This window comes from Marmota marmota, unplaced genomic scaffold, assembly GCF_001458135.2.
Source record: "Marmota marmota marmota unplaced genomic scaffold, marMar, whole genome shotgun sequence".
Classification (NCBI taxonomy): domain Eukaryota; kingdom Metazoa; phylum Chordata; class Mammalia; order Rodentia; family Sciuridae; genus Marmota; species Marmota marmota.
This window is the reverse complement of record NW_025999895.1, coordinates 866,474-892,108: the sequence shown is the minus strand read 5'-3', so window position 1 is coordinate 892,108 and position 25,635 is coordinate 866,474. Positions and strand designations below refer to the sequence as shown.

The window sequence follows — 25,635 nt, the reverse complement described above, 5'->3', positions numbered from 1 at the left end:
GGTCCCTGCCCTTCCCCATGGGCCAGCCCTGTCCCCTGCTGTGTTTGGTGGGCATTTATGGACAACCCCCAAGTTGGGGGGGCCAGACCCAGCTGTCCTGAGAGCCTGAGGCCATGCCTTAATTGGAAGGTCCCCCGAGGATTGCTGGCAGCTGGCTCAGTGGCACTGTGGGTGCTGCTTGGGTCTTGACTGCTCTTGGAGCCTGGTGGCTGGCAGGTGCTTGTCCCTTAGTAATGCCTTGAGGCTGGTTTGGATGGAGTGCACTGTAGAGCCAGGACCCTGCCTGCCCCATCAGGTCCAGGCCCTCTGCCAGGCTGTTCTAGTAGCTTCCATCTTGTGTGCGTGTCCTGCCCTTCCTGGGTCCCTAGCAGTTGTCAGACTTGGCAGGCCCTGTGGGTGAGGAGGCCGCCCACGGCCTGGCTGTGTCCGCTCTCTTGGTAGGCAGTGTGCTCTGTGTGCGTGGATGACACTTGGCTCTGCAATGCGCAGGTGCTGCTGCTTGCTCAGGGTCAGCACTGTGCTCATCTTTTGTGTGGTGGCCAGCCTGCCCCTCCCCCTGCAGGCGTCCCCAGTGCCCGTGCCCTGCTCACACAGCTTGGCTTCGCCCTGGGATTGGACCCGGGGCCTGTGCATGCAAGGCAGCCAACTACCAACTGAGCTGTGTTCCCAGCCTGTGCAGTCTTCTTTTAAAGAAATGTTCCTTGTTTCTTTGTGACGGAAGTAACTTGTGTTCACACTAGAGAAGTTAGTTCAGGAAGAAGACCTCAAGGAAGCCGAGAACCTGTTGCTGAGCACGCGGGGGCGCTGGGTGGCGCTCTCTGGCCGCCTTAGAGGTGTCTGAGAGCCAGGTCTGCGGTGCTGGCGTGCCCGGGATGCGCCTTCCTGTTCGGGGTGCCCCCCCCTCCGCCTCCAGCTGGGTGCAGAGTCCTGCCCCTTGGCCTGTGTGTGCTGTGAGCCTCAGCTGTGGCCGTCCTCTTGCCAGGTGGAGCTGTTTGTCCAGAGCTGTTTGCAGCTTATCAGACCTTCAGTGTGTCTGGGGCATCTGTGGGATTGGAAAGGGTAGGAGAGGCCCTGGATGGTGGCATTGTCTGCCCCTTGCCTCTTGCTGTTTCTCTATGGGCCAGGGTGAACCAGGGTCAGGGGACATTGTGGTATTGGGAGAGAATGCTCTGAGCTGACCACCCTGAGTGCAGCCTCCAGAGGTGTGCCCACTGTGCCAGGTGTCGGACGCCAGGGTGACCTGGGTGGGAATGGGGCTGGAGAGCCCACGTGTCTTTCTGCAGAAGGTGCGGGTGCCGGGTCTCCTCGGGACCTTGTCCCTGCTGCTGACACCTCCTGTTTTGGTGCTTTCCTTGGCCGTGTGTGGCTGTGCTGTGGGTGTTGTGCCCAGACCTGGTCAGGTGCCGTCTTCCTGGGGGCTCATGGCCAACACCTTGCCGGCTGCCGTGGCTGCTCCAGGCCATGCGGGTGGCACCTTGCCCTGCTGTGTAGCCCCTGAGCCCAGGTCCAGGCCTGGCCTCTCCCTCAGGCATGGCCACCTCCCACTGTGCTGTTCAGAGCCTTTGGTGGTGACCACGTGCCCCAGCACCTCCTTCCTGAGGGCGCCTGGCCCTGAGAGTAGCAGGAGAGGTCTGGCCGGCATCCCGGCCTCCCTCTCGCAGTGATTCATCTGAGCTCAGCCTCAAGGGAAAAGGCTTCGCATTCCCTGTCACCAGAACCCGTTCGGACAGGGGGCTGAGGCGGGGGGCTGAGGGAGAGCACAAGGGACCCAAGTCCTTGTGGAAAGTTGGGATTTGGGAGTGAAATGGCCTCAGGCAGTGTACAGGTGTTCCCCATCGTGTCCTGGGAGATCCTGGCAGCAGAGCTCCAGGACTGGGTGCTCACCAGACCCTGCACACCAGGCTGTGTGGGCCTCCTTATCTGGGGTCTGCCTGCTGGGGTGGTCACTGCGTCTGCATTGCCAGCTGGCCGGGGGTGGCTGGACATTGCCCACAGTGGTACCCCATCTTCCCCCGGAGACTCTGTGTCCCTCCTAAGTGTCTTCTCTGCCCTCCTCTGGGCTGCCTGGGCATCCATTGTCACCACGTTTGCAGTCCGCTGGGGCCCCTGCCTTCTGCTCAGCTTGGCCCCTCCTGGTTTTTCTCCTGCCCACCTGGCTTCGTTTCCAATTTCTTTCTCTGTGGCCCTCACTGGAGGCTGTGGCCTGGAAGTCTACCAGGGCTCTGAGTTTGCAGGAAACAAGGTTCCCTGGACCACTTGATCGAGGGGGTTCCCTCCTAAGTCTGGGGTTCATGGCCCGTTGACCGCAGTGAGGCTGGCCACCCATGGAGCTCCCCCCTGCTGGCCAGCTGCTCCCTCTGACCTCAGTTCCTTGCCCATCACACGCCTCCATGCTTAGGCGTAGCACACTTAGGCCTCGGAGCTGGCCCCTCACTGGCTCCACTGTGACAGGTCCGTTTGTCCTCCTGCCCCTCCTCTGGCTGTAGCACGTGGGCACCAGTGAGGAGACCAGGTCTCCTAACACAGAGGGGTTGGACCGGAAGGTGGTGTCCTTGGAAGCTGACTGGGCTCTGGGTGCAGGCCAGTGCACGTTCTGGGTGGAGGTGCTGACATTCGTGGGGCTGCCGGGAGGCCTCTGGAGCAGCGCGGGAGGCGTGACCTGTGGAAACCAGCAGTCAGAAGCGCCGAGGAGGTCCTGGCCCCTCCCTCAGCCTTCCTCAGCACATCGAGGTTCCCGTGGACCTGTGATCTCCTGCAGGGCCCAGGTCTGGAACCCATTCAGGGGATTGGGACTTGATCGGCACTGTGTTAGTGAGGTTTTATTTCTTTTTAAAATACCCTACAAGAACCACTTAGAGGAGGAAGTTCATTCTGATTCATGGTTTCAGAGGTTCGGTCCACAACTGGCCGAGCCCATTGCTCTGGGCCTGAGGCGAGGACCACACGGGGAAGTGCACGGAGGAAGAAGCTGCGGCACTCATGGCACTGGGAAGAGGGAAGCCAGGGGCGGGGCCCAGGGCAGAGGCACCTTTCAGGGCAACCCTGTGGCCCCTCTCCAGCCTCACCCCACCTCCACAGTCCCTTCATTCCAACAGGATGGCCTGACGAGGCCAGTCGCTTCCCCCTCGGATTGGTAGTATTACTGCATTAACAACCTTCGGGGCCCCCCCATCCAGACCAGTGAGCTCCTCCCTGGCCAGTTAGACAGACGCCTCAGGAGGTGGGGAGGGTGGCAACTGCAGGGCATGGCACAGATTACCTGGAGACAGAGGGACGTCCAGGAGGGGCTGTGGGCACTGAGGCACTGCTGCTGGAGGCCCTGGCATGAGTGCAAGAGCCCTGAGTTCCCAGCAGAGCTGTGCACTGCAGGGCGGTACAGGAAGCATGGCATCCCACGCACAGGCGTGAGAGAACAAACAGGGCGGGACGTAAACGTGGACGCGAGTGCATGTGTCTCCCAGCAATTCTGTGGAGTTTTTATCACTTAAGATAAAAGCCTGGGGCCGCCTGGTCCCATTGCCCCTGAGGACCTCCCACACCTGCTTCTGGCTGGTTTTGACCACGAGGATATGATTCTGAGGGCCTAGGCGACTTCTTCCACAAGTTGGGCCCAGAGACGCGTGAGACACAAACCAGCCTGGTGCCATGTCCCCTCCAAGGGTGAGAAACTGTCCTCTGGTGAGCAGGTGGATCCTGGACACCATGGGAGCCACCTTGGCTGCAGAGAGGCATCTGAAGCAGGCGCTCTGGGATCTGCCCACCCGGCTGGGTCCCTGCAGCCTCTGGAGAGTCCATCTTTGTGGGGAGAGAAATCACACCAAGCCCCTGGGCTCTTCAAAAAAGTTTCACCTTGTACCACTGCTCGTCCGAGAGCCTGGTGGCCTAGGCGCCGCCCCTCCTGCCCACGCCCTTCCCTGCAGCCACCAAGAGCTCTTACTGATCCGGAGCCCGCTCCCAGCCTCAGCCAGGTGGAAATAGAGATCTCCGCAGCCCTCCCAAACAAGCTGTGGGGAGAGGAGGGGCCCGCGCTCCTGCGCTGCCTTTGCACTACCCTTTGCATCTCTCATTTCAGCATTGTCCTGGCCACAGGGACAGCAGAACCTGCACCTTTCCTCTGTCCCCACCAGCCGGAAGGCTACCTGCCTTTGGACATCAGGCCCTCCTGGAGGCCCCTCAAGCCACCTCTGATGGTCCCCATGGTACCACCATAAATCTTCTCTTGTGCTGGGGTGTCTCCTCCCTAGACCTGATCTCCATCCAGAACCATCTCCACAGTCCCCTTGGGCAGGAGCCACGTGTGGAACTGTGGATGCCGACGGAACAGCAGTATAGAGCGGGCGCTGGGCAAAGCGTCCTGAGTGAGCAGGGCCGGGCACTCGAGATGGTGCTCAGCCTGCTCCCCCGTTCCCATACTGAGATGTCCGCCAGGGCCCTCCCTGTGGTGGGAACTCCTGGGCTGGCCGCAGGCCATGGTCTCTCCACTCTCCATAAGTGCTTTGGCTTCTCCCACTGCCATTTGGTGGCAAAGTGACATTTCTTATCAGCCCAGCCACAGACGCCACCAGTGCTCCTGGGATATCTGGCCCCGTCCGCAGCTGCTCATGCAGCCTCAACCTCGCCCAGCAGGCTCCCACGGGCACCTTGCTCCTGTAGCCCTTGAAAGCCAGTGTGCAAGGGGCCCGGGAAATCCATCGATCATCCTCTTGTTCTGGCCCTGAGCAGGACCCTGGCTCTTGGTCCTGTTCGATAGACAGTCTTCCTGAGCAGAGTGGGACTCTGGGAGGCCAGGGTGGGTCTGAAACAAGAATTTCTGTCAGTTTTATTTTTGCTCGGAAATGCAGTGGCCCCTGCAGCATGAAGCAGGTGGCTATTGCCCCTGTAACCCTGACCAGCAGTGGGGACTGTAAAACTCGGGGTCATTGTACTTCCCAGGGTGTGGTTGTGTTTGTAACCCACTGTCCTTTTTGGATGCCCCAGGATGGCATGCCCTTCTTGGGATTGGCTTTGCTGGCCTCTGACTTCTGCTGTTTGTTGCTGAGTTCTGGGCACAGGGGCCTGTCTGAGTGGCCAGTGTTGGTGTGGCGCCATCACTGTGTCACCTGCCTGCTGCAGCCAGTGTGGACTCAGATCCTCTGGGTCTGGGCTGGACCCTCCAGAGGAGGGACTGGATCAGGCCACCAGAACCTGCCCCTCAGCTTGGGGCTTGGAGGCCACATCTACATCAGGATCTCAGCCTGGACTGGCCAGACCTGGATGTGGAGGCTCCTGGCTCTGGGCCCATCCATGTCCTGCCTGCCCTCTCCTGGGGCCCCAGCGAGCTCACAGCCCTGTTGGAATGCAGACACTGGCCACAGGGCACCTGGTGCCTGGCAGCTAGTAAAGAGTTCAGGCGTGAGACCGCCTGCGGCTGCTGCAGCATGGCCGTGGCTCGGAAGGGGCAGCCCCTGGAGCCTTGGTCAGCCAGGTACGGGTCCCTGCCTGGGCCTCAGCCAGCTCCTTTGGCCATTCTTCCAAGGCTGTGACCCAAGCAGAGGGGCTTCCTGGCTGCAGCCCTTGGTTGAGGCATGACATAGCTATATGATTAGTGGGCCACAGGGACCTGGCGTCCATGTGCAGGATCTGGGTGTAGGCCCGAGACACCAGGAACAGGTGTGTGTCGGGCTGTCCCCCAGTGTGGATGTGTTGAGGGTGCTGGTGCCCAAATGTTGTGCAGGGCTGACCAGCCTGGGCCTGGAAGGACACCTTCAGGGCCATGGGACCAGGGCTTGGCCCAGCTGCTGGAGGGCTGCAGGAAGGGAGGAAGGAGGTGCCATTCCCAGAGCCTGCCATCCCATCCCCAGGTGTTGGAGGAGTAGAAGGGGGTCCCAGGCCAACTTGGGGACCATAGGGGCCCTTGTGATACAGGGCAGGAGCAGAGGGTAGGTTCCTAGGGCCACCTCCCTCTCCGATATCTCTGTTGTTCTGTGTGGGAGAGGACAGGATCACTATGGGCCCTGCTGGCCCAGCTGGGCACCTCGGTCAAGCCTGGCTCTGTGGGGTGGCCTCTGCCCCCGGGAGGTGTCCTACCCTCCCAGAGCACCGCAAATGGAGCGGGTCTGCCTTGTAATTTTCATTGCTGTTGATGCCAATTAGGAGTGACGCTGTCCCTTCCTCTGTCCCCAGGGTGGGCAGAGGGAGGGTTGGCTTGTTCCCCAGGGCAGGGAGAGATGGAGTCAGCCTGGCCATGGGCTGTGGCTGAGAGGGCAGCGGGGACAGCTGCTGGGGTTTTTGCCAACACTCTAATTTGGTGACTGTCACTGCGCCTCCCCTCTGTGGAGCCCCTGACGTGGCCAAGAACAGGGGTGTTGTTCCATAGTGGATTCCTAATCTTGGGGTTCCCCCACTGAAGCAGAAAGTGTGCAGGGGAGCTGCCCGAGCTCCCCCACCCACTGCCCAGGACTCCCTGGCCTGAGCTAGCCTGGCGGCCACAGGCCCTGCTGGAGAGCAAGAGCAGGGTGTGATGGGGGTCAGGGGTACTGCAGTGGGGGAGGGGACGGGGCTCAGCCCTGAAGGAGCTTGTCTGGGCTTGTCCCCTGGTCCTCTGTTCCAGGCTTCCCTGGCCCTGTGCTGGCAGGTGGGCTGGGAGGGGTGGGCAGAGACGGAGAGAGGGCACGTGGCCAAGAGCCCCAGGACACCCAGGTCAGCTGAGGCCCCTTGCCCACAGCCCGTGGACCGAGACCCTGTGGTCTGCCACCCTGACCTGGAGGACCTGCTGCAGGCCTGGCCAGCAGAGCTGCCAGATGAGTTCTTCGAGGTGACTGTGGATGACGTGAGGAGACGCCTGGCCCAGCTCAAGAGTGAGCGGTGGGTGACCCAGCCCCTCAGCATCTTGTCTTTTCTCCATGGTTTGCCCCAAGCGGGTTCTGCCTCTGGCTGCTGGTCCGGTCGGTCTTCCCCGGGGTGCACAGGGCTGCCAGGATTGGGCATTGGCCAGGGCCCTGGCACCCATGCCCTTAGCAAAACCTCTGTGGGTCGGGTGCCAGAAACCCTCAGTGGCTCCTGAGGGGCTCTGTTCTGACTGGGGAGACCTGGACTTTCCGCCCCTCTGGCCACAGGAAACGCTTGGAAGAAGCCCCCTTGGTGACCAGGGCCTTCAGGGAAGCTCAGATGAAGGAGAAACTGGAGCGCTACCCAAAGGTAAGGGGGGCGGGGAGCGGGAGCTGTCTGAGCAGGGCCTTCTGTGGCCCCCCTGCAGGGATGTCTCAGCACGTGGCCAGCAGGCCACCAGGGCTCATGCCGGCAGTCGTGAGACAGGTTAGGGTTAGATGGGCTGACCAGGGCTCGTGGAAGGTGGGAGGCCTGTGCAGCCATGGTCTGTTGCCTGACCAGCCAGGCGCCTGCGTTTGATGGTGAAATTCTTTTCTGCAGTGCTAAGACCACAGGTTTCAAAGCAAACACCTGCTCTTAGCATGCATGTATGTGCACACAGGCTTGGCCATCTCTGTCCCCAGCCTGGGATTTGGCTCTGCTAAACTGGGGGGCAGCTGACACTGCTCGGGTTGGGGGCTGATGGGGGCATCTCCCTGTGCCAAGTCTGAACTCTGACAGTCCCTGATGGCCATTCCACTTGTCCTGGCCTAGGTGGTTCTGAGGGTCCTCTTCCCTGACCGCTACATCCTGCAGGGCTTTTTCCGCCCCAGCGAGACAGGTACGTGGCCCTGCTGTGGAGGGGTAGGTGGGGGCCCTCTGAGCCCTTCTCACTGGCCATTTCCCTCTGGGCTCTCTGCAGACAGCCAGAGGGCTCTGACCCTGGACACAGACCATGAGGAGGCTCTGGCCACAGGAGCTCAGTCCTGCCTGAGTTCCCCCACCCACTCCCCAAGTCTCCCTGGCCTGAGCTAGCCTGGAGGCCACAGGCCCTGCTGGAGAGCAGGATCAGGGTGTGATGCGGGTCAGAGGTGCTGCAATGGGGGGAAGGGGGACGGGGCTCAGTCCTGGCTGAAGGAGGCTCATGTACAGGTGTTTATTCGGAGCATGATGGACCAGGCATCCAGGGGAAGGGTGGCTCAGGGCCCACCTTGCAGAAGGGGCCCGGGGGGGCTTCGGTGGCTGATCTTCCCAGGATAGCCGGGGCAAAGTGGAACACCAGCCTCTGAGGGAGCCTTCCCCCTGGACAGGGCTCAGACTGGGGTGCTGGGTGACAAGAGGCACAGGGGATGCCCTGGGCCTGGCGAGGCACATGGCTGGGGGTGAGTGGGCCTGCCCTGCAGCGGGGCCCAGCAGCCTGCGTGGTGGTCCAGCCAGGCTGAGCCTTGGGATGCTGAAGAAGGAGCAGTGTGGGAATTCCCATCCCTGTTTGGCCTCTGCCAAGAAGGTGGAAGCAGAATCCAATTTGTGGGGACCGTATGCCCAGGCTGACTTGATGGTGCCCTGGCTGGCAGGGCTTCTGGCAGTGGGGGTTTAAGGTAGGCCTTGAAAGCAGGCGTGTGGGCCTCTCCTGAGAAGCCCTCTGCTCCCCTCCCTCTTTGCAGTGGGGGACTTGCGAGACTTCGTGCGGAGCCACCTGGGGAATCCCCAGTTGCCGTTTCACCTGTGTGAGTGCCTTCTCCTGCGCTCTGCCCACTCCTTGCCCTCCCCGTTTCCTGGGTCCAGGCCCAGGCACACGCCCACCTCCACTCTCGTGCAGTCTGCAGCTGGCCCCACCAGCTCTTGAGGGCCCCACCAGCGCCTGTCAGTGTCATGGCTGGACCTGGTGGGGAGGCAGGAAGGAGCCAGAGGTGGGAGGGAGGCTCTGAGTGTCCTGAACCCCACCTTGTGGCTCAGTCCACAGGGAGAGGCCAGTGGTCCAGGGAGAACTGCATCTGGGTGGGTCTGCCCCAGCCCCTTGGACCCCTTGCCGGACTCTTGCAGCCACAGAGGAGAGCAAGGAGCCCTCGGGCTGGTCTCCTCACAGTGCCTTCCCTCCACAGTCGTCGCCCCCCCCAGAACAGTCCTGGATGACCACACGCTGACCCTCTTCCAGGTACTACCTGCTTTGCTGGGGGTGCTGGTGGGGTGGCCGCGCTGAGGGCAGGAGGCTGGGCAGGGCGAGGCCTGCGGCTGGGAAGGAGTGCCCTGGCAGGCTGCGGCGGTAATAAAGCCTTTTAGAGCCGGGAATTCAGAGGGAGCAGCGTGGCCTCTGAAGTTGTTTCTGACAGGGCTTTCCAACCTCCTCCGCTTCCTGCCTGGCCCCAGGGCGGGGATGGGCCTGCCTGCCTGACTGGCCAGCCATCCTGAGCTGGGGCCATCAGAAGGTCCTGGCCCTTGGACTGTTGGGTAACACTAGTCCCCTGCCCAGTACTTGGGTGAGGAAGGGCCCTGGCAGGACTGGGTGGAGCCCTTGGCTGGAAATGACTGCCTGAGAGGGACTGGGGACCTGGGCTGGGGGGCTCTTGCCAGCTTATATTCCTGCCTTCTCCTGGGCCCGGCCTTTCCCCTGGTCCCCAACTGGCCCACCACTCCCTACCACCCACCCCTGGAGGTCCTGGCGCTGGGCGGCCACTTAATCCTGTGCCCTGCCCTGCTGCCTTGCAGAGCCAGGAGGGATGAATGTCCTGTCCCTGCGCCCCCTGGGAGAGCAGCTGGAGCCTCCCCAGCCCTTCTGGCCTAATAGTTTCCTCTTCAAAGAATCTTCAGATATTTTAATTAACAACAGAGGCAGCCCAAAGGCCTCTGTAGAGGTCTGGGTTGGGGGTGACAGGCTCTGCTGGCTGCCTAGAGCCACCACCATTGGGGTGAGGTGGGGTACAAAGTTGGCAGGCGGGCCGGAAGCTCACCAAGCCTCACCCGCAAGCGAGGGGCGTGGAGGTGCAATAGCCGGCCTGTGACAGTGTCGTCCCCTCTCGGCCCGTAAAGCCCCAGGCGCCAGGCTTCTCCCTCTGTACCCCTCCCTGCCTTGCTGGCCAGCCTGCTGATAAACATTGAATTTGGAAGATGCTTTGGCATGGAGGGCCGCTGTCCAACTCCCCCGCCCCCATCAGGAGGCTCCCCCACTGAGCCTCAGGCACCTCCAGTCCACCGTGCCTGATTCCTGGTGACACTCCCCCACCACCAGCAGCTGTCTCCTTCCATCAATCTGCTGGGCCTTGAGCCTCAGGGCCTTGTGAGGGGTGGCGCCCATGCCCACCATCATCAGAGCTGGCAGGGCTGAGGGAAGGAAGCCTGCCTCCCTCCGGCGGGTGAGCAGGCGGCGGCGTGGAAGCCGCAGCTTTCAGGTCTCTGGCAGGGCTGTGCTCTGACTGCCTGCCGCCTGGGGCTGTCTGGCCCAGCCTGCCTAAGAGAACGATGGTGTGGGGTGCCTATGGGGGACACCACTGGCCTAGGACAGCAAGGGTTTTCTGGGAGGACTGTTGGGGTGGTCAGGAGTGAGGACAAGAACCGTTCTCCAAATGGGAACAGGCAAACCCTGTTCCTGTGCCGGAGCACCCTGGTGAGGGTGCTGCCCTGAGCCAGGGTCCTCACCTCGCCCTTCTCAGCCCCCGCCTACCACCTTGCACAGGGCCCTTAAGGCCAGCACTGCTCTCCAGGGGCCTTTCGACCTGAGCTTCAGGCCCTGTGTCTGCCTGGCCTGTGGTGCCACTGAGGCATGGAGGAGTTCCGTCTCTCCTGCCCTCTGTTTTCTGGGGCTGTGTGTCAGCTGCTATCCATCTTTCTTGATGTCCCCAACTTTCCTCTCCCATCTGAGCTCTCAGTTGTCCCCAAGTCTTGGGGAGCAGTTGGTTTGAAGGTTGTAGTCAGGTTTGTCCCCACCCCTTCTCTGTGGGTCTACTGGGGATGGGCAGGTGGGATTGGGCCAGGGCCTGGCAACCTGGCCAGTGCTCAGCCCCAAGAATGGGTCAGAGTGGCCAACAGGGGCTATTGGTGGACAGGTGGTGGGATCGCCTTTCTGCTGGCTTTTGTTCACTCAGGTCTTGAGCCCTGAACTGGTGGGCAGGAAGGCCTGGCTGGGGGCGGGGCTGGCCCAGGGGGACTAGAGGACTCCCCTAGAGGATTCCTTCCCCAGAGCCTCAAGCCTGTACCCGCAGGCTGGCCCTGCTGCAATGCCCTGTCTCCAGGTTGAGAGCAGAGAAGGAGGTGAGGGGTGGAGGTAGGCCCCAGACTCTAGCTTGCCAGAAGGAGTAAGCAGCTCCAAGGGTCCTTTCTGGCGTACCCCGCAGCCTGGGTCAGATGAGACTCGGCTCCCACCCAAGGCATCAGCCCATAGGAAGCATGTGAGCCCCACAATCAGGGACTTTGTGGCCCCTGCCCTCGGAAGGCATAGCCTGCTGTCCCTTGGGTTTAGGGAAAAGGCACTTGCTGGAGGCACTTGCTGCCTCTGAGCAGGTCTCAGCCTGGGCACACCTGGTTGTGCTTAGAGATGGAGGCAGCCTTTCTCTGCTGCCTGGCTCTTTGGCCTGAACAGGAGGTGGCAGTGAAGATGGGGCAGTTCCTGGGTCCTGGAGGGCAGGTACCTTGGGCCTTCTTGGGGGCCCAGCTGGAGGCTTCCACAGGTGGGAGGTGCCATAAGGCTCAAGGAGGCCCGGGCTTAGCCGCTGCACACTAACCCGCCTTGATGCTGCCCGGCCTGCTGCCCCACCTCCTCGTCCCTTCAGCGCAGCAGTGCTGGCTGCTCTTCCAGGGATCCCTGCAGGTCCCTTCCCTCGCCTGGTGCTCCTGGTCCTGACTGCCCCTCTGCACAGGCAGTTCCAGGTGAGGGGCCCCACCTGAGGGAGTTGTGTGGTCCCTCCTGGAAGCTTCCAAGGGAGCCCACTTAGCTGGGGTGGGTGCGGAGCACATGGCCAGTGCTGATGGGGCGAACTTCCCAGATGAGCCTGTGGGGCGGTGGCCTGCGTCTGAACCCTGGCCAGGTCCCATAGGGACACGTGTTTTGGGTGTGGAGGTGGGCCAGCCACATGGGAGGCTCACGTGAGGGCAAGAACCACCGTGCTCCACCAAGGAAGGCTTCCGTTTCCAGTGCCTCTGCAGGGGCTTTGAGTAGGCCCCCACCCCAGGCCTCCTCTTAGGCTTTGATGCCTGCCCCACAGTTGGGTTTCAAAGCATTCACCGCCCTTGTTTGTGTCCCTTGCTGCCGGCTGCAGGCTGAGGTTTCAGTGTTCCTAGGCCTGGCCTTTGAAGCCTACTCGTATTCCCCAACCCCACCCACCTGGCAAGCCCTGGGCACTCCCAGCAGCTTGGAGCCTCGGGGAGAGAACACCCTCAACTAGCAGCTGTAGCTCCTTCCAGGAATATAGCTTGAGCCCCAGGCCTGTTGGCTGGGCCCAGCCCCCACCTTCCTCTGGTGGTGCAGAGGCCCTGGCGGAGAGGAGGAAGATCTAGAGGCCCTGACTGGTGGCTCTCAGGCCTCTGCAGCTCTGATGCTCTCAGAGCCACATGCCCAAGGCGTCAGAGGCATGTGGGCCTGTACACTTCAATTCCCCCGCTGGTGCCCAAGCAAGTGAGGCCAGTCCCCAAGCAGGAACCTGCACCCCTGCCCGCTTCGGGGAGGAATTGGTGCTAGACTCCTGGGCTTCAGAGCCTTATTTGAGTGGACATGAGGAACTCGGGGACTCTGGCAGCCTGTGCCCTCTTGGCTTAGCCAGAGGGATGCCCTGCCTTGGCTGGGGCACTCAGCCTGGGACCCCAGAGCTGCTTGGCTCTGGGAACCAGCAGCCCACCTCAAGCCCAGGCCTGCCCTCCCATGACACTATTATCTCCCACTGGGTCTGAGTGCATCCCCTCAGCCCAAAGGAAGACCCCTTGCCCAGAGTCCCCCAGTTTGGGGGCAATACCAGGTATGGGGAGTATGGACGGTCAGCAGAGTCATAGGCATCCCCTGTCTTCACGGTTTGTGTTCCTAGATAGCAGCAGGTTGCCCTGCCCTGACATCCTTGGTTCCCAGACCACCTGTCCAGCACTGTCCCTTCTGACTTGGTTGGCCTTGAAGTTGGCCCCCAGAGTGCTGACTACTCACCCTGCCGAGGGCAGAAGGGTGGGAGGGAAGAGATGGGAAATGCAGGAGTCACAGAAATGGGTGCACTTCCAGGTGGGGCTTGGGGAGGTCCTTTGGGTCCCTATCCAAACTGGGCAGGCTGTTGTAGGGAGGAGATGTGGCTATCTCAGCAGACTGCTGCCCAGCCCCTGAGCCCCCTCCCCTTTGCAGGCAAACCTCTTCCCTGCGGCCCTTGTACACTTCGGAGCTGAGGAACCAACAGGTGAGTGGGAGACCACCATGCTGCTGACCCTGGCCAACTGCCCTGTACCATGAATCCCAGCTTATTTGATGCCCAAAGCAGGAAGTCCTGGAGGGTATTCAGTCTGGGGACCTCATGTGGGTCTTAGAGGGAAGGTCTGTACCCAGATGCCTACTTCCCCGCCCAGGCAAACACCCTCCCAGAGCTGAGTGTGGGTGGAAGGTGGGGGAGTCCCCCCCCCCCCAAGGGACTGAGGGTAGACTGTGCCTCTGCAGGCCTCTACCTGGAGCCAGGGCTGCTGGAACACACCATCTCCCCTTCTGCAGCGGATGTGCTGGTGGCTAGGTAAGTGCCCTGGGTTCAGGGGTCTCCTGGGCAGTGCCAGCCGTATTGACTTTTGTGTCTCATCCCAGGTGCATGTCCAGGGCCACCAGGTCTCCCCTGCCACTGCCAACCCCTGGTGCTGTGCCTCTGGAGTCTGAGCCAGCAGCTGAGGAGGGGGCACTGGGACCCCCTGGGTCTCTCCCAGGGGCAGTGCAACCCATGAGGAGGAACCCGGGCAAGGTGCCCAAGTGGCTGAGGCTGCCAGGTGCTGGTGGTGGGCAGGCAGGGCTGGCTGAGCAGGGTGGGCAAGGGTCCCAGGACCCACAGTCATCCCCGTGTGTTTGTGCTGCAGCCAGCAAGAGGTGAGAGCTGCCATCTAAGAGCCGCAGGACCGGACTCCACCCCACCCCACCCCGCCCCAAGCAGGAATAAAGACATGCTTCTCTCAAGGCTCTCCATCATCCTTCCTAAAGCAAAGGCCCCCAGGCCTCTGTCCCGCTCACTCCTCCACAACGACCAGGCTGGCCCCGAGAAGCCTGGCTGGACTGGTGTTCCTGATACAAGAGTTCTGGTGTCCCCTGCAAAAGGTCTGGGCAGGCCAGACCCTAGGTGCAGTGGCTTTCTCCTTATTGTCACCAAATTAATCTCAGTACTCTACTAGAAAGGAGGAGGAGGAGAAAGTAGGCCACTCCCCTACCCCTGCAGGGCCGCCCTGGGCAGGGCCTAGCATAGGGTTTCCTGGTGACCCTTTCCTGGGCCCCCAGCAGGACTGCAGAGCCAGTTCCTGCACTTCCACTAGTTGGAGCCCTTGTGTCACCACCAGCCAGCCCCTCCCTTGCAGATCTCCTGACTTCTGCAGACACCCACCTGCTGAGTGGGGACACACAGGAGCTCAGAGCAGTCCCTTGCCTACCCAGCTGCTCCTTGGACCTGTGGGGCTTATGCCCAGGCCAGCTCCTGCCTCCAAAGGTTCTCCAAGGCTACTCTGGGCCCTAGCAGGAGCAGGGGCTGTCCGTCCTGCCCTGGGGCCTGAATACACACCCTCCAAACGTGCCCATCCCCCGCCAGACCTGAAACCTGCAGGAGTCCAGGGGGCCACAATTGATGCCAAGTGCCCAGTGGTATAGTGGTGTCCCTGCCCTGTGTTCTGACAGAGCAGCTTTGGGTGCTTCAAGGAGGGGACTCCATAGCCCTACAAGGTGCTGCTGGGAACAGGGATAGAAGACCCTGTGTGCCTCCTGAATTCCAGCACAAGTGGAGCTAGCTGGCCAGTCTGAGCGTTGGGACTGCCAGACCTCCTGCATGGGACCACACAGCCTTGCATTGCTGAGGCGGGCAGTGTGCATGGCCTGCAGCTGACCTGTACTTTGCTTGGGGCCATTGGCGAGCAGGGATGGGAGAGGCCCTTTTTCATTTCAGCATGGCTTTGAAGCAGGTACAAGACCTAGAAGCATCTATCTGGTCTCTGGGTCCCTCTCATCCTGTGTATCCTGGTCCTGGCCATAGTAAGTGGGCCCCGTGGCCTGAGACCAGCACATGGCAATGCTCTTGGACATGACTGCCTGCTGCGGCCTGTGAACGGAAGAGTATGTTTTAGGAGAGCTGGCCACATGTGTAGAGGCTCTTGTCTTGTGGCCTGGCCTAGTCCCTGGTGGGCAGTGCACACATGGCATTTGTTGCCCATCCTCTCCTTCCTAAGGGTGTGGCTTCATTCTACCAAGATGGATGAAAGGGGACATGCAGGCTAAGGCTTTGAAGCAACTTGACTTTGGTGACCAGGAAGAACAAGGCAAAGCCTGGGAGAAGAGATGTTGATTTATTGGTGTTCGTCTGTGGGAATAAATTTACAGCTTGGGGGGCGGGGGCATCCTCTAGGGGAGGCCCATATGGCTAACAGGCTGCTGGTAGGCTCTAATGCTGGGGTGGCTACAATACACCATACACCACACACCACGTGGTGGCATGGCTGGGATTGGGAAGCAGGCCAGTCCGCCTGTTCCCTGTACCTGCCTGTGTGTCCTAGAGTCTCATCAGCTGGGAGCCACGAGGACGGGATACTATTAAGGGCACCGAATGCTAGGTCCTTAGTGTCCTTCAAACACTGGAGGAGGTTCTTGGGAACCAGGTGATAATACTGTTGTCAATGCACTGCAGACCCCACAGGCCTCAGAAGACACTCAGCCACCCTGGGGGTGGCCTCAGGGAGGATGAACATCCCTAGAAATCCAGGAGCTGTTGGGGAGAAGGACACTCAGCAGCCAGCCAGGCACCCCCCAGGACCCCCCAGACTGACCATCCTGCACTCCACGTACCAGCTGAGGGAGCACCTTCTCCAACTGGTCCACGTCCACAAGCACTGCACCCTCTGCCTGGGCCTGGCGCACCCCTCGGACAGCTGCCTCTGATGCCGAGAAGTGAGGGGGTGAAAGTCGGGGGACTGGAGCCCTGGCCCTGCGCCACCCCCTGCACCCACTGGCACCCCTGAGAAGAGCCAGGCTGTGGCTCCTCCCTGTCAGGGGCACAGCTTAGGTGTTTGTGGGAACTGAGAAAAGCTTAGTGTTCACGTTGAAAAGTAAAAGAATTCTGAATGCTCTTTGCTCTTTAGCTGCTGGGCCCTTGGCTCACCCACAACAAAGATCCTCAGAAACTCCACCATGAGCTGCAGTGCATCCCCGCTGACTGTAAGGAACAAGAGAGCCATCAGGAGACCCTGTCCCCACACCCCCACACCTCCCTTCTCCCGCAAGCTTCCCACTGGCACTCACCTTTGGTCTTGCTATCCCTGAAGTGCAGGTGCAGCAGCCTGCTCACCAGCTCCTGGAGGGGAGGGAGGGTCAACCCCTTCTGGAAGGAACGGGTTGACTTCCAGCTGAAAGCACTGCCACCCCAGGGTCTCAGGATCAGGGAGGCATCTGGCTGTGCTGAGGGGGAAGAGTTTATCCAGGGGGGCTGGTAGGGGGACCTGTGGGACCCCCTTTAGGGATAAGAAATCCCATTGGGAGCCACCTGCACCCTCGGGGCTCTGGGGAGAAAGAAAGGGAGAGGCTTTGTTGCATCACCCACCCCTGGGGCCTGAGGGGCAGTGGCTCTCCATGAGGAAGCAGAGCCCTGGTTCAATGGGCAGGGCAGAGGGGATGCTACAGCACCTGCTCCAGAGGCCTGGGAAGATGTGCCCACCAATACTGTCTCACTTGGCACCAGCTGCATGCTGCATAGTGGGTGCTAAGGGGCACCATTGTTCTGGTGGAGGTGACCGGTGTGGTGGGAGCAGGAGTTGGGCTGCAGTTAGCTAGGCAGGGGCTGGACAGAGGCCCGAGACCTGTTAAGCTCTCCTTGGCAGGAAATTGGGTGCCATTTCCAGGTTGTGGGTGGAAGGGCACTGTCGTGGAAAGACTGGGCTGCTGAGGTCTTAAAAGTAGGCTCTGCGGTGGGGCCTAGCTGTTGGGCTTCCCTCTGTGTGGCTTGACACCTGAAAGGATGACACTATTCTGTGATATGGTGAGTGAACCTGGGGGTCAGGGCAGCTGGACAAGAAGAACCCATGCAGTTTGTGGGGCCAAGGGGTCACTGGCAGTTGACCAGGGCCCGAAGCAGTTGAGAAAGGAAGCATCCTGGGCCAGGTGGAGAAGAGGGAGGGCAGCAGCAATGGGCACCCAGGAGCCCAGACAACAGGCTGTCACACAGGGGAGGGTGAGCTAGCACCCACCAGGCCACTAGCATCAGCCACAGGGAGGCCACACCGTCTCACCCAGCGCAGAGAAGCATGGGCAAAAGTGAATGCAGAGGCAAAGTTCTGAGAGCTGGTGAAGAACCTGTTGGGAAGACAGCCCAGTGGCCAGAAGGGGTCCTGTCAACGAGAACAGGAGCCTAGTGCCACCTGCTGGTTCTGCTTATCAAGTGCTATACCAAGACGGTACTAGAAGAGGCAGAGAAGGCGCCTCCTTCCCCGTTTTCTCCAGGACCCCTGGCATGCTGCCCTGGAAGACCACGCAGGAGAGGCAGCCACTGCCTGGGGCTGGACGACAGCTGCTGGAGTCATTCTGTAGTGACTTCCAGGAAGGCAGGATCAGCAAAGGCACTGTGAACATGCCAAGCTCCGGGGCCCCACCACACAGGCCTCACAAGGCTACAAGTCCCCTCTGTCACCCTCGCTGAGGACGCCTGCGTGTGTGTAATGGCCACAACCCCAGCTCTAGCCAAAGCCCGCAAGGATCTAGCTGTCCAGGTGGGCTTAATCCAAAGCCCGACAGGCTGTGACCCTCCCCGGGTCTTGTCTCAAGGCAGTGCCCAAGCCGCAGTGACTTTCCCTCTGGGATTCGCAACTCCTCCTCTCCAAGACCAGGTCCTCGGGGCCCGGGGCTATCCCGGCCCTACCGCCTAGGGAACGCCTCCGCGCGGCAGCTTCGCCCGCACACGGTGAGTACGCAGGCCGCAGCCGCCTCTGCCCCGACAGAGCCCGGCCAGCGTGCAGCCGGGCGGTGTGGGACGCCCTGCGGCTCCGAGGCTGGACGGCGCGCCGACTCTTCCGTGGAACCGAGGGGCGGGCGGCGGCCCGGCTGCCTCCGCAGACCCCTCAGTCTGGCCGATACCTCGCCCTTGAAGAGCGCGCGGACAGGCTTCGGGCCCTTTCAGGTGTCACGCTGGGGCTGCAGCGTGAGCACCTTCAGCCCGCCAGCCACGGGTCTCACCTTCCGGAAGCCCGCACAGGATCCTTCCATGACCGCCACCGCAGCTCGCGCTCCGCGAAACCTGCGCCTCAGCCAATGAGCCTGGTCACACCCCTGGCCAATGATGCGGAGCGCTTCCCCTGTAACCCCGCCCCCACACCGCCACGTCCCAGCCAATGAGCCGAAGTCCCTAGGCTTGCATTCTGCAGCGCGCGCCCGCCCTTCTCTCTCATTGGTTCTTGGTGAGCAACTCCTCCGCAACGCCTCCTGGGAGTTGTAGTCCCCTGCGTCGTTCCCGGCGTCCTCTGCTCTTCCTGGATACCGTGGCGCCCGGGCAGCGGGAAGTGCGGAGGCTGCTAGTGGGTTCTGCGGCGCGAGGGCGGGCTGGGAGCCGCGGGGTCCGTAGGGTGGGTTCGGGGTACGTGCGACGCGCCTGTCTGCTTCCTTGACCTCCCTTGCCAACCTGGGACGCCCTCCTTGAGCGGTCCCGACCATCCATCCACCTTCCCATCCCACTCTCCTAGGCCTCCCCCTTAGGATTAGCGAAATTCACCCCCAGCCCCCGTCGTTCGAGGCGCCGATCGCGCCCGGGCGCCACGAGTGCCCGCGCTGAGCCGGGTGTTTAGCGGCTGTCCCTCCCGCAGTTAGGTGTAGGCCCCCAGGGAGGAGGCCCCTCGGTCGCCTGCCCAGCTGGCTCATGTGGAGCCTGTCTCTAGGAGCATGAAGGGGAGGCCCAGTCCGCACTCGAGGACATGGAGGAGTTCCGGCGTTCCTACAGCCGCCTGTGCAAGGAGAGTGGGTCCGAACCCCAGGAGGCTGTCCTGCAGCAACTGCACCAGCTTCCACGGGGCCGGCTGGACCTGGCCACGCAGAGCCTGACGGTGGACACCTGCAGGGCCTTGGGCAAGCTGCTGCAGAATCAGACACTGTTGACAGAGCTCGTCCTTAGCGACTGTATGCTGAGCGAGGAAGGTGGGTGCCTGAGCTGCAGGTGGCCTCTGCAACTTAAAGGGCTGGCCTCTGTAGCTGCAGGCAGGGAATTTTTCTGTGCCACTTGATTGTTTCCTCTTCTCTGTATATCCTAAAGTGAGAAAGTGTCCCCTCCCCAAACCTGGGAGCAGAGGGCAGTTTCCCTGTATAGCTGAGGAAGAGGAGACTTAACATTGAGGTCTCAGCAGCCCAGTGCTGCCTGGCAGGGCAGCAGATGTTTCAAACTAACTTTACAAGGAGCAAGAAGACTGATTTCCATTGTAAACCCAGAACAGTGGGAACAACAGGGCAGTCCTCCTTCCTGTGTCTGGGGAGATGCCCTGAGATGGGGCCCACTGTGAGGGCTCAGGGCCAGCAGAGGCAGAGAGTGACCACTCATCTCCTTTATCCAGGAACCACACTACTGCTCCAAGGGCTGTGTGCCAACACTGTCATTCGGTTTCTGGATCTGAAGGTGAGCCCGCCTGCACTTTGGGTAGGAGAGGGGGAAATGCAGGGTCCTAGGGTCTGGGTCTTGACAGTGGCCAGAAACCATGTCTGTAAGATCTTCTGGCGCCCAGGGCCTCCATGACTCCCTTCTGATTGAACCACACATGTGTGTGTTGAGGGCAGTGCTCCCATAAACGCTGAGTGCACCCGTCCCAGGATACAGGGAAACTAGGTTCTGAAAGGACATGTGCCTTTTCCAGAGCTTGCCTCCCTGCTCTTGTCTACTGCCTGACCAAAGCTCTAAGGGGTAGGGATGTGGAATTCAGAACCTACTAGGGTGACAGGAAGTAATTGGCCAGGCTGTTCCTATCCTAGGGCAATAACCTTCGAGCTGCAGGGGCTGAGGCTCTGGGAAAACTCCTTCGACAGAACCAGTCCATTCAGAGGTACAGCACCATCCAACCTACCTGCACCTCCCAGGTCCCTGTGGCTCGGGGCTGGCCCCAGAGGACATAGTCCTGTTGTCTGGGTTCCACACCCGTTGGTGGGGAGTAGGTGGGTATGAATCACTCAGGAGACTCCAACCTCTACCAGAGACCTGAACCCACAGCCTCTGTAATCTGTAGGCCCTGGGTCCCCCTAGGTCAGGTGCTCCACTGGGCTGAGCACCTCGAGTCCCCTTCCCACAGCCTCACCCTGGAGTGGAACAACCTGGGCACATGGGAAGATGCCTTTGCCACCTTCTGTGGGGGCTTGGCAGCCAACAGCACCCTGCAGCAGTTGGACCTCCGCAACAACCAGATCAGTCACAAGGGGGCAGAGGAGCTGGCCCTGGCCCTAAAGGGCAATGCCATCCTCCAGCAGCTGGGTGAGGCCTTCTGCACTCGGGCTTCCCTGGTGGGACCTGGGGCATCTCCTTCATCCCCTGCTCCCTCATCCCTCTGCTGCTGGAAGGAGTGGGCTGGGCTTCCTGCTTTGTTGGCAACCATAGGCAAAGGCAGCAACATGGGCTAGGCCAGCTCCCCCACCCTGCCAGGTGCCTTCCATCTAGTGACAACAGGTTTCCTTCCAGACCTGCGCTGGAATAACGTTGGCCTCCTGGGGGGCCGGGCCCTGGTGAACTGTCTCCCCAGCAACAGAACCCTGTGGAGGCTGGACCTGGCTGGGAACAACGTCCCCAGTGATGTCCTCAGAGCCGTGGGTACGGGTGCACGAGGCTGCTTGCTGCTCAGTTTGGAGCAAGGCATGAAGCCCTTTGACAGAGGCCTGTCCACCATGGGAGGGGGCAGCTCAGGGCTGTGGACAGGTAAGCTTATCAGGAGTAGCCCAGCCTAGGTAGGCACCAGGAAGATGAGGGAAGAGCAGAAGACCCCCCCACTAGGTGCCTGCTGCTTGTTGCTGTCGAGGACTTAGCCATGTGCTCGTTCAGTTCTTAGGACCCCGTATGGGGGAGGGATGTCACATTTCACAGACTGGCAAACTGGGGCCCTGTGACTAGGAGCCCTGGCCCTAGCTAGGGAGGGTATTTTCTTGGCATTTGTCTCCTGGTCATCCTTGTGTTTGTGGCTGTGCATATGAGCCCTGTAGGTAGAGGGCCACATGACCTATGCTGCTTCTGCCTGAGCTATGGCCTCTCCTACTGGTGACCCCTCCCCCAAGTCCCTGTGGATGACACCTCAGCCCCAGGATAGCAGATCCACATCTTATAACTCTCCATCTATTGCACAATGCTAGCCACAGAAGTCTGAGTATGGGCCCAGAGTCTGGACCATGGCCTCTTCCACACTCCTCTGCCCCAGGGTCACCTCCTCCTGATGGTTCTGCCTAACCCTCTGTCATCTCCAAGTTCTCACTGTTCCTAGCCCTTCCTCCATGCAAGCAGTAGCTGTTGAAAGGGCTTTTGATTTCTACAGCTGCCTAAGTCTTTCCAGAATACCTGTTAAGGTCGTACAGTGGCCCTTAACCTTTGTGGTGGAGGACAGATGCTCCAGCATGGTGGCCACCTTGTGGTGGAGTGACCTCCTCAGATGTGCAAGAGATGCCCCCATACCAGGCACCTCCTGCATCCAGCCCCCCGACCCCTGCACTGGAGGCGGGTGTGTCGATTTGTTAGAGATGGTACCTGCCACAGTGTTGGTTCCCAAATGGCCATTTTTCCAGTATAGCCAGTGCAGGGCTGGGCCAGTCTTCTGCCTTTCCTAAGGCTGAGCAGACACCCACCCAGTGGGTAATACAGCTCCTTCCAACAGAGCAAGCCATGGAGCACAACCAGGACCGGCATACTGCCTTCCAGGAGACCCAGACCCGCACCCACCTGCTCAGCAAGGAGGTCCAGTACCTCCAGGAGGAGAAGTCCAAGCAGGTAAGCAGACACCCTCACAGACCTCGGAGCTGCCCAAGCCCAGTCTGGCTGCTGTGGATGCAGCTGGCTGTGGCCCGCTCTCTACTCCCTCGCACCCGTGCTATACCCATCTTTCCTTCCTCCAGACCTTGGAGCCTCTGAGGCACAGATAACCACCCCCAAGGTGACCTCCTGGTCCTACTTCCTTGTGCCACGTGAGAGCCAGTGTCCCAGCCTCCAGCTCCTCTCTGCAGGGCACTTTTCCTTTGAATGAGGCAGTGGGGCCAGGGGCTGAGTGTTGCCCAACTGTGTAGGTGGGCGTCTGCTCTCCTTTGCTTGGTCAGGGCAGGGCAAGCAGTCTCTGGACCCTGAAGAGGGTTTGGCCTGTTCTGTCCCCAGTTTCTGGATTTGATGGAGACAATCGATAAGCAGCGAGAAGAGATGGCCAGGAGCAGCCAGTGAGTGGGCCCAGGGTTGGGGAGGCGGGGCTGCAGCTCAGCTGCACACCTGGGGTCACTTGCCTGAGAATGAGAATGAGTTGTATTGTGAGCTTCCCCAGGAGGGCTGGAGGGTCAGTGCAGGCGCAACACACCCTCTCAGCTCCGAGTTTGGTGAGCCGCAGGTGCAGAAGGAACCACGGCTGCGGCTGCTCGGCAGGCCAGGGAGGGCTCCCGGATTTGGGCTTCTCAGACCCTCCTCTGCACACAGGGCATCGGCAGCACGTGTGGGGCAGCTTCAGGAAGCCCTGAAGGAGAGGCACTCCATCATCAATGCCCTCAAGGCCAAGTAAGCAGAACACTGGAGCTGTGCCCAGGGGGCAGGGGAAGGGAGTACGGCCTATGCATAGGCAGAGGCAGTGGTTACTCACGAATGCTCTCTGTGAGAGGTGAGTGCTGGCTGGGTTTGCAGGAGAGAGACCCCCGGACATTGCTGATGGAGTTGGGGCGGAGCTGGCTGGCCCTTCTTCTTGCAGACTGCAGATGACTGAGGCTGCCCTGGCTCTGTCGGAGCAGAAGTCCCAGGACCTGGGGGAGCTGCTGGCCACAGCAGAGCAGGAACGGCTGAGTCTGTCACAGAGGGAAGAGAAAGAACGCAGGCTGGAGCAGCAGGTGGGGCACGTGCGGGTGGGCAGGTGGGGGTGGCAGCAGTGTAATCAGTGGTACTCACCCCACACCCAACTCAGGAAGCTTCAGAACGGGAGTCTAAGCTCCTCAGAGACTTGTCTGCTGCCAATGAAAAGAACCTGCTGCTTCGAAACCAGGTACGAGAGTCATGGGGTCACCACCCAGGGAGCCAAGATGGGGCCAGGCCCAGCTCCGGCCCATACTGCTGGCTTTCCAGGTGGATGAGTTGGAGCGGAAGTTAAAGTCTCAGCAGGAAGAGCTGTTTCTGACCAGGCAGGAGCTAACCAACATATCAGCTGAGCTGAAGATTCGAGTTGTCCAGGCTGAGGGTAGGCCCAGGCAGGCCTGCCACTGAGGGGACAGGGAGCCCCAGGGATGGAGCATCCCAGAGAAGGTTCATCACACTTTCCTCCTGTGCTTTAGAGCGCTTGGATATGGAGAAGAGAAGGGCCAGACAGAACATGGAGGACTCCGAAAAACTGCGCTTCAAGGAGGTGCGTTCTTGGTGCACATCATGGGGCCCCTGGTTCCCTCATCCACCTGGTGCATACAGACAGGCTGCCGTGGCCCCAAAGCCCACCCCTCATGGGGTCCCCTCACTGGCCTTGAGTTGCTGATGGCAGGCAATGTGTGTGCGTTGTATAGTGCAATCTGATGTGTGCTCCCCACAGGCAAAGGGATGCCCACCTGCCCTGCTCTGGCATGCATCCTAGGGCACCAGGGCTGGGCTGTGCCCTTGTACTTGGCTCCTACCAGCACCCTCAGGGTGCCCCCAGAGACATGTGCCTTCCAGGGCAGGGATTCCATGGGGGTGGGCTGGAGAGCCTGCACCTCCCCACCCTGACCTCTGACTCCACTCCTGGGCAGGTGGAGCACATGACCCGACACCTAGAGGAAAGTGAGAGGGCCATGCAGGAGAGGCTGCAGAGGCTGGAGGCTCTGAGGCTGTCCTTGGAGGAGGTGAGCCACGTGGACTGAGGCAAGCTCCAGCCTAGGGTGAACGAGGGGTGGCGGCTCCACTTGTGTCCCGTCTTGGAACCCTGGAGCACACCTTCCTGGTTTCAGCCCCATGGCCCAGAAGGGATCCTGGGCCAGAGCAGGATGGGCTAGCTTGTGGTGTCGGTGCAGGAGCTGAGCCGTGTAAAGGCAGCAGCACTTAGCGAGCGTGGCCAGGCTGAGGAGGAGCTCATCAAGGCCAGGAACCAGGCCCGCCTGGAGGAGGTGAGGCAGGGCCACAGGTACACATGGCTGGTTGCAGTACCCTGCAAGGCCTGTGGGACTATTGAGCCCTTGGGAATGTGGCTAACGTGGGCAAGGCCAGGGCTGTGGGCCCCACAGCTAGGCCTCTGAGAGGGGAGAGGGCAGCACCAGGAACCAACGGGGCTAGGCTCAGGCCTGGGGTTGCACCAGGGGATGGTTCTGGAGGCACAGAGATAACAAGTGGCACTGTGGAGCCTCCCTCAGCTTGCCCAGAGGTGGGAGTCGGTGCATATGTGTACTGTTGCTCAGGCCAGGAGGCCCTGGGGCAGCAGTGCCTCCCATGCCCGCAGCAACAGCACCTGGCTCATCTGGAGGAGAAGCTGCGGCTGCTGGCGCAAGCCCGGGATGAAGCTCAGGGCACCTGCATACAGCAGAAGCAGACAGTGGCTGAGGCCCAGGCGCGGGCCAGCCAGCTCAGCCTGCAGGTGGAGGGGCAGCGACGGCGCATAGAGGAGCTGCAGCAGGTAGTGGGGTTTCCAGGGATGCAGGTCCCAGGGGTGCCTGCTGCTGCTGCTGCTGGGTCTCATCCCCATACCCCACAGGAGTTAAGCAACAAAGACCAGGAAAAGGTAGCCGAGGTGACCAGAGTGCGAGTGGAGCTGCAGGAGCAGATGGGCCGCCTGCGGGCCGAGCTGACAGCCCAGGAGACTCTGAGGGAGAAAGTGGCAGCCCTGGAACGACAGCTGAAAGGTGCGTTCACACCTGGCCTGAGAGTGAGCAGGAACGGGTCTCGGCGGCTGCCCCTTCTCACTGAGCCCCTCGCCTGCAGTGATCGCGAGTGACCACCGGGAGGCGCTGCTGGACAAGGAGAGCGAGAACGCGTCCCTTCGAGAGAAGCTGAGACTCAAAGAGGCTGAAATCGCGCGCATCCGGGACGAGGAGGCCCAGCGGGCGAGCTTCCTACAAAATGCCGTCTTGGCTTATGTCCAGGGGTCTCCCCTGAGATCTCTGAGTCCCCCAAAGTGAAAGGCAAGGAAAGCAGGATCGCCTTGGGAGAACCGAGGGGTGGCATCCCTCGAAGCATCCTTCCTCAAGGGCAGGCCTTGAGTTCAGGCCTTTTCAACCACGGGGACAAACAAACCTGGCGGCCCATGGGCGTGCGGCCCGAGCCAAAGTGACCCTCCAGCCCTACGCCAGGACGGGTGCGCGTGCACAGGAAGGGGCTGCTGGGTCCCGATCCCAAAACGACGCGACGCGGGGACAGTGGCGGCGGAGGGAGGGCGTTCCCACCGCAAGCGCAGTCTGGAATACAGAACTTTTGCTCTCGGTGATGCCTGTTGGCCCAGCGCCTTTCTCTGTGTGCCGCTGTCGAC

At 61.0% G+C, this 25,635-nt stretch overlaps 3 protein-coding genes and 1 long non-coding RNA gene across 21 annotated transcripts in view; 2 read left to right on the top strand and 2 right to left on the bottom strand.

Moving 5' to 3' along the window:
• The window catches only part of Aspscr1 (ASPSCR1 tether for SLC2A4, UBX domain containing), a 36,548-nt gene extending 22,588 nt beyond the window's left edge, over nt 1-13,960 (top strand). For 4 of the 7 annotated variants that reach the window (XM_048797049.1, XM_048797050.1, XM_048797045.1 and 1 more), the window contains 9 exons: nt 6,704-6,843; nt 7,095-7,176; nt 7,621-7,687; nt 8,511-8,573; nt 8,949-9,001; nt 13,157-13,208; nt 13,463-13,532; nt 13,601-13,776; nt 13,864-13,960. In XM_048797049.1, the coding sequence (XP_048653006.1) occupies nt 6,704-6,843; nt 7,095-7,176; nt 7,621-7,687; nt 8,511-8,573; nt 8,949-9,001; nt 13,157-13,208; nt 13,463-13,532; nt 13,601-13,776; nt 13,864-13,877 (717 nt within the window). In that variant the 3' untranslated portion in view covers nt 13,878-13,960. Of the gene's footprint in view, nt 1-6,703; nt 6,844-7,094; nt 7,177-7,620; nt 7,688-8,510; nt 8,574-8,948; nt 9,002-11,609; nt 11,707-13,156; nt 13,209-13,462; nt 13,533-13,600; nt 13,777-13,863 lie in introns of those variants that run through there. The other 3 variants (XR_007344971.1, XR_007344980.1, XR_007344979.1) reach the window with 3 other exon arrangements.
• Nucleotides 13,961-15,308: 1,348 nt separating this feature from the next.
• On the bottom strand, nt 15,309-18,318 carry Cenpx (centromere protein X). 5 transcript variants are annotated; one of them, XM_015504045.2, is made up of 5 exons: nt 18,200-18,318; nt 16,277-16,328; nt 16,137-16,190; nt 15,824-15,912; nt 15,309-15,743 (listed from the first exon to the last, which is right to left on the bottom strand). In XM_015504045.2, the coding sequence occupies exons 1-5, from the start codon at nt 18,227-18,229 to the stop codon at nt 15,729-15,731; spliced, it is 240 nt and encodes a 79-aa protein (XP_015359531.1). In that variant the 5' UTR covers nt 18,230-18,318; the 3' UTR covers nt 15,309-15,728. The 5 variants fall into 5 exon arrangements, with proteins under 5 accessions (XP_015359531.1, XP_015359530.1, XP_048653091.1 ...); XM_015504044.2 differs by having other exon boundaries at nt 16,277-16,427; nt 18,200-18,291; XM_048797134.1 differs by lacking the exon at nt 18,200-18,318 and adding an exon at nt 16,658-16,824 and having other exon boundaries at nt 16,277-16,432.
• A 149-nt stretch (nt 18,319-18,467) lies between these two features.
• Nucleotides 18,468-25,635, top strand: part of Lrrc45 (leucine rich repeat containing 45) — a 26,745-nt gene continuing 19,577 nt past the window's right edge. Inside the window, exons 1-18 of one of the 8 annotated variants that reach the window (XM_015504031.2) lie at nt 18,468-18,537; nt 18,895-19,150; nt 19,561-19,622; nt 19,973-20,043; nt 20,287-20,465; nt 20,670-20,903; nt 21,847-21,959; nt 22,338-22,396; nt 22,647-22,724; nt 22,912-23,047; nt 23,122-23,199; nt 23,280-23,391; nt 23,486-23,556; nt 23,930-24,022; nt 24,191-24,283; nt 24,613-24,786; nt 24,865-25,012; nt 25,092-25,593. In XM_015504031.2, coding sequence (XP_015359517.1) covers nt 18,931-19,150; nt 19,561-19,622; nt 19,973-20,043; nt 20,287-20,465; nt 20,670-20,903; nt 21,847-21,959; nt 22,338-22,396; nt 22,647-22,724; nt 22,912-23,047; nt 23,122-23,199; nt 23,280-23,391; nt 23,486-23,556; nt 23,930-24,022; nt 24,191-24,283; nt 24,613-24,786; nt 24,865-25,012; nt 25,092-25,288 — 2,118 coding nt within the window. In that variant the 5' untranslated portion in view covers nt 18,468-18,537; nt 18,895-18,930 and the 3' untranslated portion in view covers nt 25,289-25,593. Of the gene's footprint in view, nt 18,597-18,876; nt 19,151-19,560; nt 19,623-19,972; nt 20,044-20,286; nt 20,466-20,669; nt 20,904-21,846; nt 21,960-22,337; nt 22,397-22,646; nt 22,725-22,911; nt 23,048-23,121; nt 23,200-23,279; nt 23,392-23,485; nt 23,557-23,929; nt 24,023-24,190; nt 24,284-24,571; nt 24,787-24,864; nt 25,013-25,091; nt 25,594-25,635 lie in introns of those variants that run through there. The other 7 variants (XM_015504035.2, XM_015504032.2, XM_048797019.1 and 4 more) reach the window with 7 other exon arrangements.
• Nucleotides 21,955-23,282, bottom strand: LOC125614402. The gene is made up of 3 exons (XR_007345008.1): nt 23,106-23,282; nt 22,807-23,005; nt 21,955-22,683 (listed from the first exon to the last, which is right to left on the bottom strand). It is a non-coding gene; the product is annotated as an uncharacterized LOC125614402 (long non-coding RNA).

Coding starts and splice junctions, on each gene's coding strand:
- Cenpx (XM_048797129.1), bottom strand. CDS start 16,747: ATGGTGCCCCTTAGCACCCACTATGCAGCATGCAGCTGGTGCCAAGTG. Junction 16,191..16,276: donor CAGGGATAGCAAGACCAAAG/GTGAGTGCCAGT, acceptor TGTTCCTTACAG/TCAGCGGGGATGCACTGCAG. Junction 15,913..16,136: donor TCTGAGGATCTTTGTTGTGG/GTGAGCCAAGGG, acceptor TCTCGGCATCAG/AGGCAGCTGTCCGAGGGGTG.